This window comes from Heterocephalus glaber, unplaced genomic scaffold (assembly GCF_053883595.1).
Source record: "Heterocephalus glaber isolate CG9 unplaced genomic scaffold, H.glaber_assembly_v1.0 deba00000281, whole genome shotgun sequence".
Classification (NCBI taxonomy): Eukaryota; Metazoa; Chordata; class Mammalia; order Rodentia; family Bathyergidae; genus Heterocephalus; species Heterocephalus glaber.
In genome coordinates, this window is record NW_028258139.1 from 17,103,446 (window position 1) to 17,120,395 (window position 16,950).

The 16,950-nt window shown below is 51.8% G+C and overlaps 1 protein-coding gene across 2 annotated transcripts in view; it reads left to right on the forward strand.

Moving 5' to 3' along the window:
* Window positions 1-16,950, forward strand: part of Col22a1 (collagen type XXII alpha 1 chain) — a 254,572-nt gene that overhangs the window by 129,135 nt on the left and 108,487 nt on the right. For both annotated transcript variants that reach the window (XM_021251585.2, XM_087187298.1), the window contains 5 exons: window positions 4,014-4,067; window positions 13,018-13,071; window positions 13,832-13,885; window positions 15,366-15,419; window positions 16,614-16,667. In XM_021251585.2, the coding sequence (XP_021107244.2) occupies window positions 4,014-4,067; window positions 13,018-13,071; window positions 13,832-13,885; window positions 15,366-15,419; window positions 16,614-16,667 (270 nt within the window). The remainder of the gene's footprint in view (window positions 1-4,013; window positions 4,068-13,017; window positions 13,072-13,831; window positions 13,886-15,365; window positions 15,420-16,613; window positions 16,668-16,950) is intronic.

Consider the following 16,950-nt stretch of genomic DNA (forward strand, 5'->3'; position numbering starts at 1 on the left):
ATCTCCACACCAGTCAGCTGGGTTGGTGCATCCTTTAGATGATGAAGAGCATGTGCCTGAGAGGTGGGGAGTGCTTGAATAGAGCTTCTTTCCCCCTTAGGAGAGCCAGCCTGCTGCTCAGCCTGACCCAGCAGGGCCCAGGAACGAGGACAGGGGCATGGGTTCAGGGCCAGCTCCCTTGGTTGTGGCTGTGGGAAACAGAGCTCTGGGAGGCGCTGGGCAGCTCTGGATCTTTGAGGGTAGGAGGGAGGAACACAGGGCTGGAGCTGGCACAGCGTTGCTACCCTGGCATTTTTCCAGGTGTCACCCTTCAGGACAATCTGTGAATGATTATGCCTTTCTGGAGAAATGCTGCCTTATGACACCGCTTTGATCACAGATTTTGATACGTTTCTATCTCTTGTGCTACGGCTGTGTCTAGATGTCCCCCAAAGCCTTGTGCCGTCACAGGTGGGGCTTTTTCAGAGGTGGCTGGATCTAGAATGTGTGACTCTAGGATTGATTCATGGTGCAATGTCAGGATCAAGGGCACTAGGACTAAGGGTGTGAATGCTCCCCATGCTAAGTGTGAGGAGCCTGGATGAGACAGGAGGGATAGAAAGATCTGTGGTCCTCCCTTGCTTGCTTTACTACCTTCTGTCTGCCATGAACTGTTTCTCCTCTGTGATGCCACCCTGTCTTGGAGCCAGACGGTTATGGACTGAAACCTCTACAAACTGTGAACTAGGTAAACCTTTCCTCCTTTAACTTCGGGTGGTGGGTATTTTGTCTCAGCAACGAGAGAAATAGCTAAGACATCTGGTCTCTTGCCACCTTCTTGCTTGTTTGCCTCTTTACTTTTCTGCAAACCTAGCACTTGGGATGTTTGAGTCTGTGGGTGGATTTCTCTGCATTTCTCTCTCCTACCATATCCCTTCTACCTACCCCTCCCCCGCTCCCTGCTCTCCAGGCTGATTGATTGCATTTCCTGGCACAAGACTATTTCCTGACTCCACACCCATTGGAAATTGTATTAGGATCTAGGTATCATTCCCTGAGCATCAGTGATTCATTACCTAAGATCTCAGGCAGCTGAGGAAGCAGAGAGCTGCTAAGGACTCATAGCATCCCCAAAGGTAACCACCGCCTCTGGGAGAGGGAAGTTCATGCTCACCTCCAGACCTCATTGGCACCTGAATGAATAATTCTGCTCAGTCACAGCCAAGACTTTCGCATCCCGCTTCTCTCTGACCCTTCCCTACCAACCACTCGGTGCTCCCATCTCCCATTTCAGCCTTTCCCATCCACAGAGGCACTTTGCTGCTTGGGTCCTGAACTATGATGGTTATTCACCGGGTCCCACTGACCATGAGTGAGTGTGGTTTTATTCACCTTGTAAATAACCAGTGACTGTGGAATAACCTGGGGCAGTTGGAGGGGATGTTGTATAGTGAGAAAACTGAATGTGTCTGGTTTCCATTCACTGAGGAGGTGAATGGCTCTTGGCTTTCTCATTCTCAGCTCCCAGTGTTTGCCTTCACCACAGCAAGCACAAATGGACACTGGGACCAAGTGCCTCGGGGCTGGCTTGCCTCTGAAGACACCTGTGAGCATATTTTGAAGCTTACCTGACAAGTGTGGAGAAAGTCATTCTGACCTGGACCTCACTACACTGCAGGCTAGAACTCCACAGCCAGGGCTGTGATCCAGAGGGTTCCAAATCAGAAGTCTGGGTCTTACTCGCTTTGCAAGTGTGTAATTCATACAGCTCACAAACAGTTCTCAGTGTCCACCATGTAGATGGTGAGATTCTGCACCCATGGGATACAGCATCGAAGGAGAACAAAAGCACTCTGTTTCCAGGAGGGTTACCTCCAGGAGGGGCAGACGGGCAGTAAAAAAATGCAAACATCATGCTGTATCTCGTGATGACAAACTAAGGTACATAAAAGCGAGAGGATGTAGCAGGGCAGAAGGAGCGCTGTTGTGATAAAAATGGTCAAAGAAGACATTCAGATAAGAGGAAATTTGAGGCAAAACCAGACTGAGTTGATCCTGTGTGTAGCTGGGGAGAAGGATACCAGGCAGGAGGAAAAACCAATGGAAAGACGTTGGCATGCTCCAGGAAGAGGAGCTGGGGACGAACAAGGGCGTAGAAGAGTGGGCAGTGGGAGTGCTGGGCAGTCATGGAGAGATCCTGTTCTGGGTGAGTTGAGAAGCACTGCAGTGTTTCACATGGAAGAGAAATGTCCTAATTTGTGTTTCAGGGATATAATCTTCCTTCTTAGGGAAGAGCGTAAGGGCTGAGTGTGAAGGGTGCCATCTGCCTCAGGGGCTACTGCAGAGGTCCGAGTGAGAGCTAATGTTGGCCCAGTGGGCCTGGAAGGATCCGCTGGGCTTAGAGACGTGATGTCATTCTCCCGACTCCTTCCTGCTGCTTCCAGAGCCAACTCAAGAGGTCCAGGCTGTGGGTTTTTCTGAATCTTGACCCCTTGGATGGCTCCCTTGGTCCCACGCCACTGGGCTTGTTCCTGATACCTGCCGGCCTGTTATGCCTTGCCCCTGTCTGGTGCCTCAGCTGCCTGCAGTCTCCACCATTGTCTCTACCTCTGTCTACCTCTGAGCACATTCTGCCTGTTCCTTTCCCTGCACCCGGTTTGTTCTGTGGAGCAGCTCTTCCTCTTTGGCAACCTTTGCTCCACACCTTCTGCACTGAGGAGCCTTCCCAGCACTACCAGTGGCCTCGAGAGGTCCCAGCACCCTTCCTACACCCTTCCAGGGCAGTGTGCATGGGGTGTGTCACCAGAACACAGGCTCACTTCTGCCTCCCCTGGGAACTGAACTCTGTATGGCCAGAGCCCACGGCTTTGTCCTACCAGTGTCCCCAGGCCTGGCACACAGTGGGCTTAGTGTGGGTGAATACACAGGAGAAAGAGGCACAATTGAAGTTTCCACCATCATCCCATTGTTGGGATCTTAGGACAGACAGTTTCTTTGGTGCTCAACCCAGCCTCTCCCCTGAGCAGCCCTAAAACCCGTGTGTCTCTAATCAGGCAGCAAGAAGAAGAACTTAAGTCAGACAGACTCCATGAGGATTTTCCCTGAGGGACAGGCTGTCATTATGGTGGTGACATGGGGTGGAGGCTGCAGAGAGCAAAGGCGTTCACGCCATGTAATTTCATGAAATCAGGAAAACACAAAGAAGCTCATCTTTCACCCAGATATCCCTGTGGTACAGTACAGACTGTTACCTCATTGTGTAATCTAAGTGAACAGCACACACCTTCCTTCTGTTTTAGAGATGGACTCTGCAGTGTGGTAGCCCCCCCAAAACCAGCCCCAGGTGCAAGGTGCACATGGTGATACGGACTCTAACCACAGGCGGTGGAAATGGCCTTGGTGGCCTTCCTGTGCAGGATGGGTGGTCTCTGCCTTGGGACAGAGGATAGGGCTGTGCAGAAGTGTATGCAAGTCTGCACATAGAGATACAGGTCACAGTCTGAGCAAATTACAGTATTGCAAAAAGCAAGATTTATGAACAGACTGGGTGGTGTGCTACAGTTTACAGAAAAAAGGGCAGAGAGAAAGTTTGTGTGTATGTGTGTGTGTGTGTGTGTGTGTGTGTGTGTGTGTGTGTGTGTGAAGACAGACAGTGCAAGAGTGAGAGCCAGAGAGAGAGGAACAAAATGCCACTGGAAAGGTCAGTCCACATCTAGCAGGTTAGGACAGGGACCCTGTGGCAAAGCAAGTCTTTCTCAGGTAACCCTTCTTGTGCCTTTGAATGTGGGGCCATGTGTCACCTGCAGTGTGGGATTACAGAGCTGAGACCCAAAGCCAAGCCTCCACAGAAGCTTGGGCTCTGTTTCCTGATCCCGCACCTCTCCTCTCCTCTTAGGGTCCTCCTTCCTCGGGACAGTCCATTAATCGGGGAATTTGAGCCACAAAGATGGAGATTTCCCCCTCGATGCATTATTAAGTTGACTCTGGGTAATGCCTGCCTGCCTGTTGATTTTGGCTTCTTCTCTTGCCCTCAGGGGAAGAAAGGTGACATGGGTGCACCAGGACTCCCGGGATCATCGGGGCTGCAGGTAACCAATGCCCTTAAATCCTCTTCCACTGCACACAGCTGCCTCTTATCCAATCAGGGACTGGGGAGCTGTTCTCAGGCTGGCACCAGAATCCTGCGGGTCTCATCAAGGACCTGAAAAGAGTGGCCAGTGGTCCATCTGTCCTCCCTGTGCCCTCCTGTGTGGGAGCTGGAGGTCCAGGGCCATCCTCCGTCCTCCTGGAGGACTTCTGTCTAGTGCAGCATTGACCAGCTATGACGAGAGAGGACCAGACTTGAGAAAAGCACATGGCAGGAGGCAGGAAGGGAGCATAGGGGCAGGATGCCAGGGGTCCCTGCTGAGCAGGCTCATTGTCTCCAGGACAGGGAGCCATCAGGAGGGACGGTGGTCAGGAAGGAGCATGGGCCTCGTGGAGGGTAGAATCTGAAGGGCGTGGAGTCACAGAAGCAAGTGTGACAGCCTGTGGGGTGTGGGGACTGAGAGGAAAGGTGGAAGGCACTGTGCCAAGGCAGCAGAAAAAGGCGCAGCTAGTCTTTTCAGAGAGAAGAGGCTGACTGACGACCGTCCGCAAACTGGGACATTGACTACATGCCTTTCCTCCTCTGGCTCTCAGTTTCCCCATCTGTAAAATGCTGGGGTTGGGCCTCGATCACATGGGTCTGCCCCCAGGCTGGGGCTGTCCTGCTGTCCTAGATGTGCCATTCTTCCTCCCTCCTCTCCCATCTCCATTCTTCTCTCCTCCATTCTGTCTTCTCTTCCTTTTCCTCCGCTTCCTCACTCCAGCTCCTGTGTGTGCTTTAGGGCTCCTCCCTGTTGTCCTATACTTGGCCTCACTGCTGGTGCCATCCCTGTGGACCCTCAGCCCCCAGCCTCAGCTCCCTCGCCCATCTCAAGAGGAGGCACGAAACTCTCAGGGGCAGAAGGACACTTGGCGTCCAGTCTGCTGAGCAGACACCTGGCTTCAAACCCAAACTCCTCCCCTTGGGTCCATTCTTTGTACCAATAGCATCACGGAGTCCTCATGGTGCACTATAGGCGGACGGGAAGGGCAAAGCTTGGCCCTCTTCCTTCTTTACTCCCACCAGAGTTCTACACTCTCCACACCCAGCCTTGCCCTCAGGTCAGCAGACTCATATGGAAGCAGTCTCAGAGGGAGAGCGGCGTCGGTTCGAATCCCAGTCTATCCACTTTCTGGCCTGGGGCGCGGTGGAGTGGTGGTGGTTCTGGATAAGTTACTTGACCTTCTGACTTCAGTTTCACTTTTTTGGTAAAAGTAGTAAAAATTAAAAGGAAGTGACACCGGAGGGTGAAGAGCAGAGCAAGGACTCGGTGGGAGATAATGGGGTCCCTAGGCACAGTGGGCCCCTGCTAATGGGTGGCTCGCCATGTCCTCCTGGCCATGATCCAGCAGGTCACTGCCGTGTTGCCAGACTGTTACCTGGGTCTCCCCATGCCGTGGCAGAGCAGCCAGGCTGTAGGCCCACCCATTCCAGACAACTGTCTCGGGCATGGCATTGGCCCTACCTGGGAAACATTGCTCTTTACACCCAGAAACCAGCCATTGCTGCTCACAGAGCTGGCCTTAGTGTCCTGGTGAGAGGCAGGCACTTTGGGCTCAGTTTCAGCCTCTGTGTCAGCACCTCCCACTTGGGTCAGGACACCCCAGGAAGTATATCTTTCGCCATAATGCACGCTTTTCTAGAGACTCTGCACTTACGTTGGCATTTTGCTGTGAAAAATGAAAAACACAGTGGGATTTGCATTTGTTTTATGACCTTGTTTTATAATGAGCAAAGCCTGGGCATTTTAAAAATTCAATAGCAGCTGGGTACAGTGGTGAGCCTGAAATCTTGGCTACTCAGGAGGCTGAGGCAGGAGGATTGCTTAAGCCCAGGAGTTTAAGACCAGCTTGGGGAACACAGTGAAAGGCCATGTCAAATAAAAAATGAATACAGCAAAATAAAGTTCACTGTCAATGCAGCTGTACCAAATTATTTAAAGCTATGAAATTTTCCTTCTACCATTCTGTTTACTATCCTGGAAAATTTATTTTTTTCTTTCATTTTTAACTTTGAAGGCATTTTCACTCAGCAAATCTTTAATGAGTGCCAGGCATTGAGCTGCGGCTGTGTCTACAAGTGACACCAGGCTTTCTGTGTCAGAGATGTACAGGGGCTAGTTCATCCTGACTTATTTAGAAGTGGCGCATCCTAACTTAGCCATCCCAGTGGTTCAGAGCCCACCCCCAGCCATGCAGCTTCCAGCATAAGAGGATTTAGTCCTAGTTGCCTGGACTGCACCACTGGCAGATGGAAGCAAAGCTGCTCTCAAGCCGGCCACACCTGAATGAGTCTCTCACTCTTCCTGAAGTATCCGAATGCCCACCATTCCCAGGCCTGGCCACCTATTCCTCCCCTGAAATCCCTGTGTTTGTTCATTTGTTCATTCACTCATTGATGGATACATCCAGCAGTTGTGCATTAAGTCACCACTGTGTACCCAGCTCAGCTCTGGAGATGTCAAATTGCGTAGCCATGATCTATCCGCTAGGGGGCAGGACCAGTTGGAGACGGAGAAGGCGTTTTACTGTGTGTCAGGGATTCTCTTTGCATCCAGATAGCGAGGAGGGAAAGACATGGGGAAAAGACTGCCACTGAAAAGATAGTGGGCACGGTCCGAGCAACGGGCACACACTGTGCACATCGGGCTGGGGGCTCTGCAGAGGCAGGAGGGAGGAGACTCGGGCAAGGGCCTTTATTTCGCTGTTGGCAGGAGGGCCGAAGTGAGGCCAGGCAGGCAGCAGAGTCACAGGACTGCGCAGTTGGAATGGTTTCAGTGGGCTGTGGGAGACAGGGGTTTTCTCTTGCTTTCTGGCGTCTGGTCTTGGGGTGATTTATGGCAGAGTGATAGCCTCGTGTTTCAGATGTCAGGATCCGGAGGGAGGGATCACAGTGGCGACACAGACTAGGACTGGTTGGTCTGCAGTTCGAAGCCTTGCTCAGGTCAGTCCTTTCTGGCACTGAGAATCTGCTCCTTGGGCCTCAGTTCTAGCACTATGAATAAGCTCTTTGGGTCTATAAGGCCTCGAGGTGACAAAGGATCGTTATGATGTAGAGGTGGGCATGGTGGCACATGCCTGTAATCCCAACATTCAGGAGGCTGAGGCAGGAGGGTCCTCACAGGTTCAAAGTGAGCTCAGGCTACAAAGTGAGTTCAGGCTACAAAGTGAGTTCAAGGTCAGTTTGAACTTCATAATAAGACCTAGCTCAACAAAGGGCGTTTATCCAGAAGGCTCATCCAGGGAGCTGAGCTGGGCTTGCAGAAGTGGTCGGGGCTCTGTGAAGACGCAGACCAGGATCCCTACACGAGTCTGGAAAATCCAAGTAGATTCTCCGTGGGTACATTTTTGGAAGCGCGTGTGTTAGCTTTGCCTCAGTACGGAAACACCTGACACGAGCTACTTGCGAAGGAAAGAGAGGTTTAGTTTGGTGCACTGTTCTGGAGCTCTGTGTCAGGACTGAGTGGGCCCGTGGCTTTGGGGCCCTGAGGAAGGTGAGGACGGTGGCTCATGGGCGAGGGCGGGGTGTGTGTCAGCAGGAGTGTTCCTGTCCTCAACCTCGGGAACCGAGAGAGGACACTGAGACTCCACAGTCCCACACTGCCCTCAGGACCTGTGCTAGGTCCCCACAGTAAGTCCCTTACTGTCACCACCGGGAAGAGGCCTTTAACACAGGCTCCTCCGTGGAACGTTGAGCATCCGTCCCACGCAGGGCACTGGGAGCAGAAAGAAGAAAGCGCATGGGCTTAGTTCCTGCTATGTCAAGTGCTCTCTGTGGCATCCAGCCTTAACTGGGTCCATTTTAAAGCTTCCTGCGAGCAAACTGCATTTTCCCAAACTAAGATACCAAGAAACCCAGCTTGGAGAGGAGGCTGAGGTTTGTGTGAGACAGGAAGAGCAGCTCTGTGTCCATTGCAGGCACCGGCAGTTTCCGGGCGGCTGCGTCACGGAAGGTGCTTTGAGTGTCTCTGTTCCAAAAGGAAACTCTCACCTGCAGGACATGCTTGTAGTACAGGAAGCTGTCCTTGCTCCCTCACGTCAGGATTGTCGCCTCCTGAGGAGAATGGAGATGTGTGTGGTCTCCACGTGTTACTCAAAGGTGGTGTAGCATGAAGCCACTGGCTTGCTGGACACACAGCAGGTGGGGACTGCCCAGGACCTCAGTCCCTCAGGGATCCACATCGTGAGGGAGGAAACAAACTGGGAACACAGTCCCAAAAGTCAGTGTAGCCAGTTTGTACCAGGAAGCTGATTGCTGCGATAATTTATACAAGCAATTTTCCTGCTTCTTAAAGTTCCATCCAACTTCAGAAATGTACTCCAATTGGAACTAGGTGTAATGGGAGTAATTATTTACTCTTTATTAAGCATAATTAAGTTAATTGGTTATTTATGCATTATCGCCGCAACTGCTAATCACATTAGATAGCTACTTAGTCACTGTGTTGTCAGGAGGATCAAGTGTTTCATTAATAGTAATTGGACTACAAGTTAATTAATATGGAGAATCATTAGTTGTTTTCATCAGTAATAATGAAAACATTCATGTATTTTTGTTAACATTTATATCTATTGGCTAATTTGTCACTCATTGATAATTAGATTAAGTGGTTATTCAGGGATTTTTGTTAATTTGGAAAGACAAGAAGCCAAGATAAGATTTGTGAAGCCCTCCCGTGTTCTGGGCTGGTTCACGGACTTTCTCAGATTGAAATCAGACAATCTGTGACCTCTGGGCTTCAGCTGGTGGGGTTCAGGCTCTAAGAGGGGAAGCCCACTGCCCGTCCATCACTGCAGCGTGAGGCCTCCTCCCATCTGGCTCAGGCCGTCCTAAACCAAAGCCCCATTTACCACCTAAGTGCTTTCCTATCCATCCCTTGGCCTGGCGAAGCTGCTGTTGGCCCTTGTGTTCCAGCCTGCACCTCTCTTTGGCCCCATTTCCTCTAGAAACCCCCAAACCCCAATATCCTTAGCTGTAAAAGAGGGAAAAGGATGCAGAGAATCCTTGGCTTTTTAGACCTTTTTGTGGCAGGATGGAGAAGTGGGAGGGGAAAGGGGGCTTCTTCCTTTTTAGAAAACCCAAATGCTAATGAAATATTTGCAGGAGAAAAACCTAGGAAACATGTTCAACAGTGCTTTCTTGTGACTTTACAATCCATCTTCTAGTTATATTTGGAAACTTACCAGCAGGGTAACTAAAATACCTGTTCGGGTTGAGGACTTTTCAACTTGATTTCCAAGCCAAGAGTTGTATATGGCATGAGAGGAAACCATCAGAGTTGATGGGAAGGCCATCGGAGGTTGATCCAATTTCAACCAGTTACTGAGCCTCCCTGTAAGGTCTCCCAAGGGCGGGGAAGATGATCAAGGGACCTATCTGTCCTGCGAAAAAGTGAGATTGTGTGTGAACTCTGTTGTGGAGAGTTGTCTTATCTAAAAAATGCAAAAGTCTTGGCTGGAGCACTCAGGCACAGCACTGGGTATACCAGCACTCTGCAGTCACCTTCCCAAGTCTCTGTCTCTCTCTCTCCCCCTCTGTCTGTCCCTCCCCCTCCCTCTCCCCGATCCCTGTCTCTCCCTCTCTCTATTTCTCTTTAACTCAACCCATGAAAACAGAACCCAGTTTTCACCCTGCAAACCCAAGCCTGCCCCTCCTGCTCCCCTGAGACTCTCCCTTTCCCCTCAAAGCCCCTCCTTCTTGAGTATCTCACCTTGTTTCCTCAGCCAGCCCAGTAGGGCTGAATCAGCATGGAGTTCTCCCAGGCTCCTCCTACCAGCCAGGGCACCTTCTGACACAGAGCACAGGACCCACTCCAGGCTGTGCAGTTCCTGTCTCATTCCGAGGGGCATTTGTGTCCAGCACCCAGCAATTTGTCCATTTTAGGGGTAGAGAAGCTAAGTCTGTAGATCACAAACCTGAACACCTTATTTGACCCTTATTTACTTCACTTGCTTTGTACAGCTCTTTTACTTTCTTTAAATTTTCAAAATAATTGCCAAGATTTGCTTTACAAAAATCCCTGAAAGGCTATGATTTCAGAACCCTCCTGCAGGAATGTCAGTAGCACCAGGCTTGACTGAGGGGAGAGACTGGCCAACGGGAGGTCTGTGACCCTCATCCTGCTCCTCCACATGGGCCCTGTCCTCTCTGATCCAGCATCCTTCCATCTCCTCCTACTTCATGGTGCCTGTGGATGCTGCAGACCCCTCTCAGGGCTCTCTGTTCCCTGGTGGCCTGTGGTGGGTGGAGGAGTGATCAGGTGATGTGCCAGGCTGCAGGGAGGGAACCAAGAAGATCCCATGCCCAGAGAGGAAGGCAGAACCATCAGTGGAAGGCTTTATTCCCTCTGGGCATTCTGTTAATTGAGCAAAAACCACCCCTTTGCTGAAATGAGGGGCTTGGGTTGTCCATGAAACTGCCTAAAAAGTTCCTTCTGCCTGTAGCCCTCTAGCTGCCTCCAGCCTCTGTGGGCAGTGGCCAGTGTTCTGGATCTGAAGGCTTTTGGGTGTGTCCATGGTGACAGTCACAGGCCTGGCTGAGATAAGGCTGTGCTGGCCAGGTGGCTGACCACGTGCCCAGTCCCCTCCTGCCCTGGTCCTTCCTGATCTCTCCTGAGTTTCCCTCTCCCTGGCAGGAGCTGGACCCCCAGCTCAGGAGCTCAAGCAAAGTCAGGGGGACAGGTGCTGTCAGGGCCGTGGACCTCGGAGAATTCTGTGTGAAGACCTGGTAGGAGGCCAGGTGGGTAATAGGTGCTTTAAACACTTCCGTTTTCTCTTTGTCTGTTGAGGGAGCTGCGGTCCTCACCTCCTTCCAGAAACCTGCTCCTGCCCTGCTGGACCTCGCACCACTCGCCAGTGGCTGGATCAGAAATAAACCCAGTTTCTCCTCTAGCCGAGGTTCCAGCTGCACAATGTGATGGGTCACAGGCAGGGCTGGAGCCTCCCAGGCAAAGGCGGCTGCTCCGTACACGTACACAGCTGCTGCACCTCTGTGCATTGGGGCGCAGTCCCGGGCTGCATGTGGTCATCAAGGGGGAGCTCTGCGGCCTGGGGTGCAGGCGAATCTGATAGCAGAGACACCACTGGAAGACTCTCTGCACTCGGAGGAAGGAACCCTTGGCACAGCTGGGCCCATGGCTGCCGGCTGGGCCTCTTTTCCTGGGACAGCAGGGATTGAAGTGAGCGGAGTGAACAGCGGTTGCGGCTGGGCCTCCTTCAGTCTCTTCTCCAGGCCTCACTCACTCTCGGGGAGGACCCTGGCTCAGGCCCTGCCCAGGGCACCGCCCAGCACTGCATGGCCCCAAACGCAGTCCTTCAGGAAATGTTTTTGGCTCACCCGTGCCACCCAGAGGAAGGAAAGGGAACAGTCCCTGGATGCAGAGCCTTCTGCCATCCTTTAGCTTCTATCGCCCTTTGGTGGCCATGTGCTGCTACTGTCCTCAGCTCTGTTCCATTCAGGACGTACCTCTGTGCCCTGCCCTGGAGGTTCAGAGGGAACAAGAAAAGCCACGCTTGAGGGTCTGTGGGTCAGATAAACGGTTACACTGGCCTTGAGCGTGGAGCAAGGAGAGACATGATTTCACCTGGGGAGCCAGGGACCATTGCACAAAGGCGGAGCCAGGGAGGAGGGGAAGGCAGGAGGGCTTGCCTGAGGAGCAACTGGGGAATGCACCTTATCCCACAGCTCCCGAGGCTGGGTGGGCAGTGGTGGAGCGGAGGGGAGGGAGGCTGTGAGCAGACCTGCAGGAATTCAGAATGTCAGGTGGAGAAGCAAGGATAGAAGCATCAGGAAATGGGAGGCATGGAAGATTCCTCAGCATAACTGAGTCTTGCATATCAGGGGTTGCAGAATGGGGGCTGGCAGTCCTCACCTGTCCCAGGGCTCCAGTCTTGCATAGCTCTATCCAGGCCCTGGCTCATAGCCCAGTGCCCAGGGCCTTCACCCTCACCCCCAGACTGCAAGCATGTGCGGCTGACGTTTGTCTTCACTAACTCCATTACTGACTCCATGACCTTCCCTATAAAGCCCATGTCTCGACCCTGGCACCCTGAGCTCACATGGAGCTGTTGTTCCTGGACTCAGGGCACAGTGTCTTCACCCCTGTTGCTCTCAGTGTACCTGGTCCCAACTGCCCCTGTCCACCTGGCCTGGCAGTGATTTCTTCTGCTTTTTCGGGAGAAGGGAGCCTTCTCTGACCACTCCCCCCGCACCTCCCCCCGGCCCTGCTCTGTGCACACAGGCTTACTGGGCCATGTATCCTTTTCCAAAGCAGTTGCCCGTCTAGAGGCATCTCCCCTTCCAGCCCTCATTCTCACTGCAAATGGGCTGTCCTGGTTTCTGCTCACTGACGGCACCTGCTGTGTTCATTGCCCCGGATGTGGCCCAGAGGGTGAGGGCAGGGAGTGAATGATGGGAGTGATGTGCAGGTCCAGTCCCGGCAAGTGAATGTGCAGACTGCACTCCATGCAGTCGTGAGAGGAGGGCTTACAGGAAGAGATGTGTGGCCCACCCAGGACCTATGGAAGCAGAGAATGGTTCATCACAAATGTTCCAACCCCAGCCTCCAGCTCTGGTCCCTGGCTAATGACTGGGAATGCTGTGGAAGACCTTTCTGCTTGGGCTCACCCACTGTGTGCAGGTGTGTGTGTCCAAGATGTTAAATATAATGCCAAATGGATACGACAGTGAGTTAAATACCAAGCACCCGAATATGACACTCATTAAACTTGCAAATTTGATTTTGGATGTTTTTCCTTTGTGCTGTTCCTTCCTGTTTGAAATAGGTCTTACAAATCCACCTAAAATCCCACCTTGTCTCTGCCCGCTTCCCTTTTCTCTCTCTCGAATGACAGCTGTGACCAGGAGGCTGCTCCCTGTGCCTTTGTAACCACCCATGTGCTCTCTCTTCACAGGGTCCCTCAGGACCCCCCGGTATCCCTGGCCCCCCCGGACCTGGCGGCCCCTCGGTAAGCCTGGCTTTGAGTTTTCTCTCACCAGGGGCATTGGACAGGGTTTCCTGGCTGGAGGGAGCCAAGGAGGTCTCCTCTGCAGAAGCTGCCTTTGCTATGCCTGAGTCCAGTACAAAAGCACAGACAGGAGGGGCCCTCTTATGACACACCCCCAAGTCTCTGGACCCTCAAGCCTTCCATCCCTTTGATTACAAATAGCATATGCGTCCATGTAGTGCTTCGGTTGTTGGCTTCCAGAGACAGGGTGTGGGGGGCACACTGGGCTTGAGGGCCAGGTCAGGCATCTTTAGTAGTTTGTAATTGGCTATAAAACAAAACAGTGGACCAGGGAGAGTGTATGTGAACATGTACCATCCCATTGTTCCTTGGGAAACTGGAAAACTGTCCCCAGAGTTCACCAAAGGGCAGAGCGGGCAGAGACTACACCTACCCACTGGGAAGGGCAAGCCCCACAGTGGGCACAGGAAGAGAGTCCGGCACTGCTGCCAGGTGTCACTGAATCTGACGGTGGCGGGATGCTTGTTCCACTGACCTCGTGAAGTAGCAGAGGACAGGGCAGTGGACCCCACCGCAGGCCAGACAAGCTGTGCACTTGCTGCCTCTGGAGAGATGACAGTTATGTGTTTCAAAGTGACTGCACTGAGGGTGACAGGTGCTTCATAGGAGCCAGAGGCCCGGGCCTGTGCCAGCACCAAGCTCGGATGTGGATCTGCTCTCCATACGGCCTGCTAATGGCTCCCATGTGGTCTGTTTTCAGGGTTTACCTGGAGAGATTGGCTTCCCGGGCAAACCTGGGGCTCCTGGGAATCCTGTGAGTACCTAGGCCACCTGCTTACTCTCTCTCTCCCCGCATCTCCTTGGCTGCCCACCCCTCACTGCTGACTCCAAGGTTCCTCCCTGAGCCAATGGTCTCCTGGCCCAGAGCTTGGCCTGGCTCAGCCTGGCTCTCCCTCTGTGGCCGCTCCTCCTTCTCCGTTTCCTGGGACACTGTACCCTGGCCAGGTGCAGATGGGGATCACGCTCTCTAGGCCACCACCCTTGCTCTTATTACCCAGAGACAAATCTGGAATCCTCTTGCTTTGTAAAGCATGACCACTTGTCCTTAAGGGTCACCCAGAGAGTAACAGAAATATTGGGCATAGAAACTGAGAAATGGCATTGGGGGGCACGGGGCAGGACGAGGCTAGCTCTCCCCTCAGGGTCCCTGGATTGTCCCACCCGTGTTCTGCCTGCAACCTGAGAGGTCTCCAGCCTTTTGGTTGCTGGAGACCTGAGGGTGGAGTTTGGCCAGTGTTGAGTGTCACACTGGAGCTGCACAGTTAGAGGTGGATGTGTTTCCCTGCCCCAGGCCAGAGGTCAGTGCTGCACCATGGCTGAGCTCATGCCAAGGGGAGGGACACAGACTCGAGGTTGTGCTGTACGCTCAGATGAACAGATGTGAATACAGAAAGCACCCCAGGTGAACGGCACCGTCACCAACACACAGTCCTAGAACACAGTCAATGCGGTGTCACCAATAAACAGGTCCCGGAGTGACAGGGCCATGTGACAGTGTGCACACTTTCGCATCTGACTCAGTGGGCTCATCAAGGTGGTTGCATCCATGTGAACATTTGGAAGAGGGAGGGTGTTGCAGAATCAAAAAGAGACTGCAAAGAGAACTTACAATTTTATCAGGCTGATGTGTGAAGCATGGTTGGGACTCTGGTGTCTGAGCTGGGGTCAAGGGCACGCTTTCATGGATCCCTGTAGCTTCCTGGGCTGGACACGAAGGGACAGTGACACCTGTCTTGCCACATTGTAACGACAAGGGTGAATCAGCAAAGCCAGCTCGGAGCCCCTCAATGTTTTCCTCGAGGACTAAAAGACAGGAATTCGGGACTGTGCCAGGAGACTGGAAGATGAAGGGGAACATGGTGAGAAGAGAGGACGTGGTGGCAGAGACACTATGAAGAGAAGATTCGGAGTAACAGAGGACACCACGGGCTGAGCATGGACGTGGAGCCTGGGCTTTAGCTTCAACAGAGCCCTCTTCCCCACTTGCCCACCTTGCAGGTCCAGGGAGCTGGGACTGGGAGTTGGATCAGAGTTGGTCTTTGTTTCAGTCATCCAGAACACGTGAGGAAGCCCTGTCCTGGCAGAGAGCAGTCACTCCGGGGAGAGGCTTGGCTGACAAGGGAAGAGGGCCCATGCTTTGTCATCTCTGGCAACAGAATCCATTCCTGGCTTTAATGCAGTGCTTCCCTAGTGTGCCTTTTCTATCATTTAATTTCTTTCCTCTCTCGGCCCAGGGGCCACCTGGAAGGGATGGGCTGCGTGGACCACCAGGCCTGCCAGGATCCAAGGTGGGTTCTCCTGGATGTCGTGAGTTTGGGAATCAGAAAAAAGAGCCAAAGAGATTCGCAACTGTCGATGAGTTCCACGATCAGTCGATCCTGGGCCTTCGGTCAAGACCTACTTGGGTTGAAATGTTTGGATTTATGGGTTAAGATATAGGAGAGCTCTTTACTCCTAAGATAACTGGGAAGGGGGTTGGAAGGCTTGGAGACCTCAGGCTTTAAAATTGATCCGTTATAAATACTTCTTTTCCTTGTGAGGAGGAGAAACTGTGATCCCCTTACTAACATAAGAGACTTCCCTTTTAAAAACATTCCACTGGGGCTGATGATAGCAGGTGTTAAGGTAAGAAGAGTCAAGTTAAATATCTTCAAGTGGGGAAGCAAAATCCCAGTTTGATATTTTGAATGAACACTCATACAACCACGCCACATTTTTAACAAATGATCTTTATTCTTTCCTCGAAAACATGCGTAGGCTTAAGCAGGTATGTGACAGTGCTGGGAAGGCGACTATTATAGGCAACTTTGAATGTTATGGGAAAATTCATTACCTTTCTAATAAACAGACTTAAAGTTAACCGTTTCCACCGTTTCATGACAAAATGCAGAATAAGTATGAATTAACTTCATTTTGTGGGCATTTTATATAAACATTCTTCATTCTTCTCTCTGATCTTTCAAAAGATAACCAGGTACTTTGTCTTCTCAAAAACACCTTTTTTTTTTAACTCTAAATCTCTCAAGAGAAAAGGACGCTATTACTATTCAGTTACACATTTTTATTCACAATTAGAACTATTGAATATGGAATGTAGGATGTGGTTCACACAGCAGTGCTTGGTCACCATGGCTAGGCAACCACACAGGGCAGTTCAAAGTCACCCAAGAAGCAGGGTATGATGCTGCTTGCCTGTGATCCTAGCACTCTGGGAGGCTGAGGCAGGACATTTGCAATTTTGAGCCCAGGCTGGGAAATTTAGCAAGTTAACGTGACCTTGTCTCAAAATGAAAAATAAAAAAGGAGTAGAGTTGTAATTTAATGTGAAGGCACTGGGTTTAATCCTCAGTACCTCAAACAAACAAGCAAAATCTCAGAAACAGAACCCTCACTCCCAAATCTCCATGTCCCTTTCCCTTGTGCACCTATAGTGTGCAGAATCCCAGGGCCCCTCGGCTAACATTGTGTTCTGTTCCTAACAGGGAGAACCAGGAGAAAGAGGAGAAGGTGGCCTGGCTGGGAAGCCTGGACCTCGGGTAAGACATCACCTTTTCCTTTTATTTTTCTTGTCAAGTCCTGAGGATTGAACCTAGGGCCTTCACACTGAGCTATATCCCAGCCCTCATTTAAATTTCTTTTTTGAGAAAGGGTCTTCCTGAATTGCTAAATTGCTGGAGCTGGGCTCAAACTTATGATTCTCCTGCCTCTGCCTCCCCAAGTGAGAGCTGGGATTACAGGGGTGCACCACCACCCTGGGCTCCCCTTTTCTCTATTATGCTTGTTACTCTAGACAGGATATTCAGGGCTGTGTGTGAACCC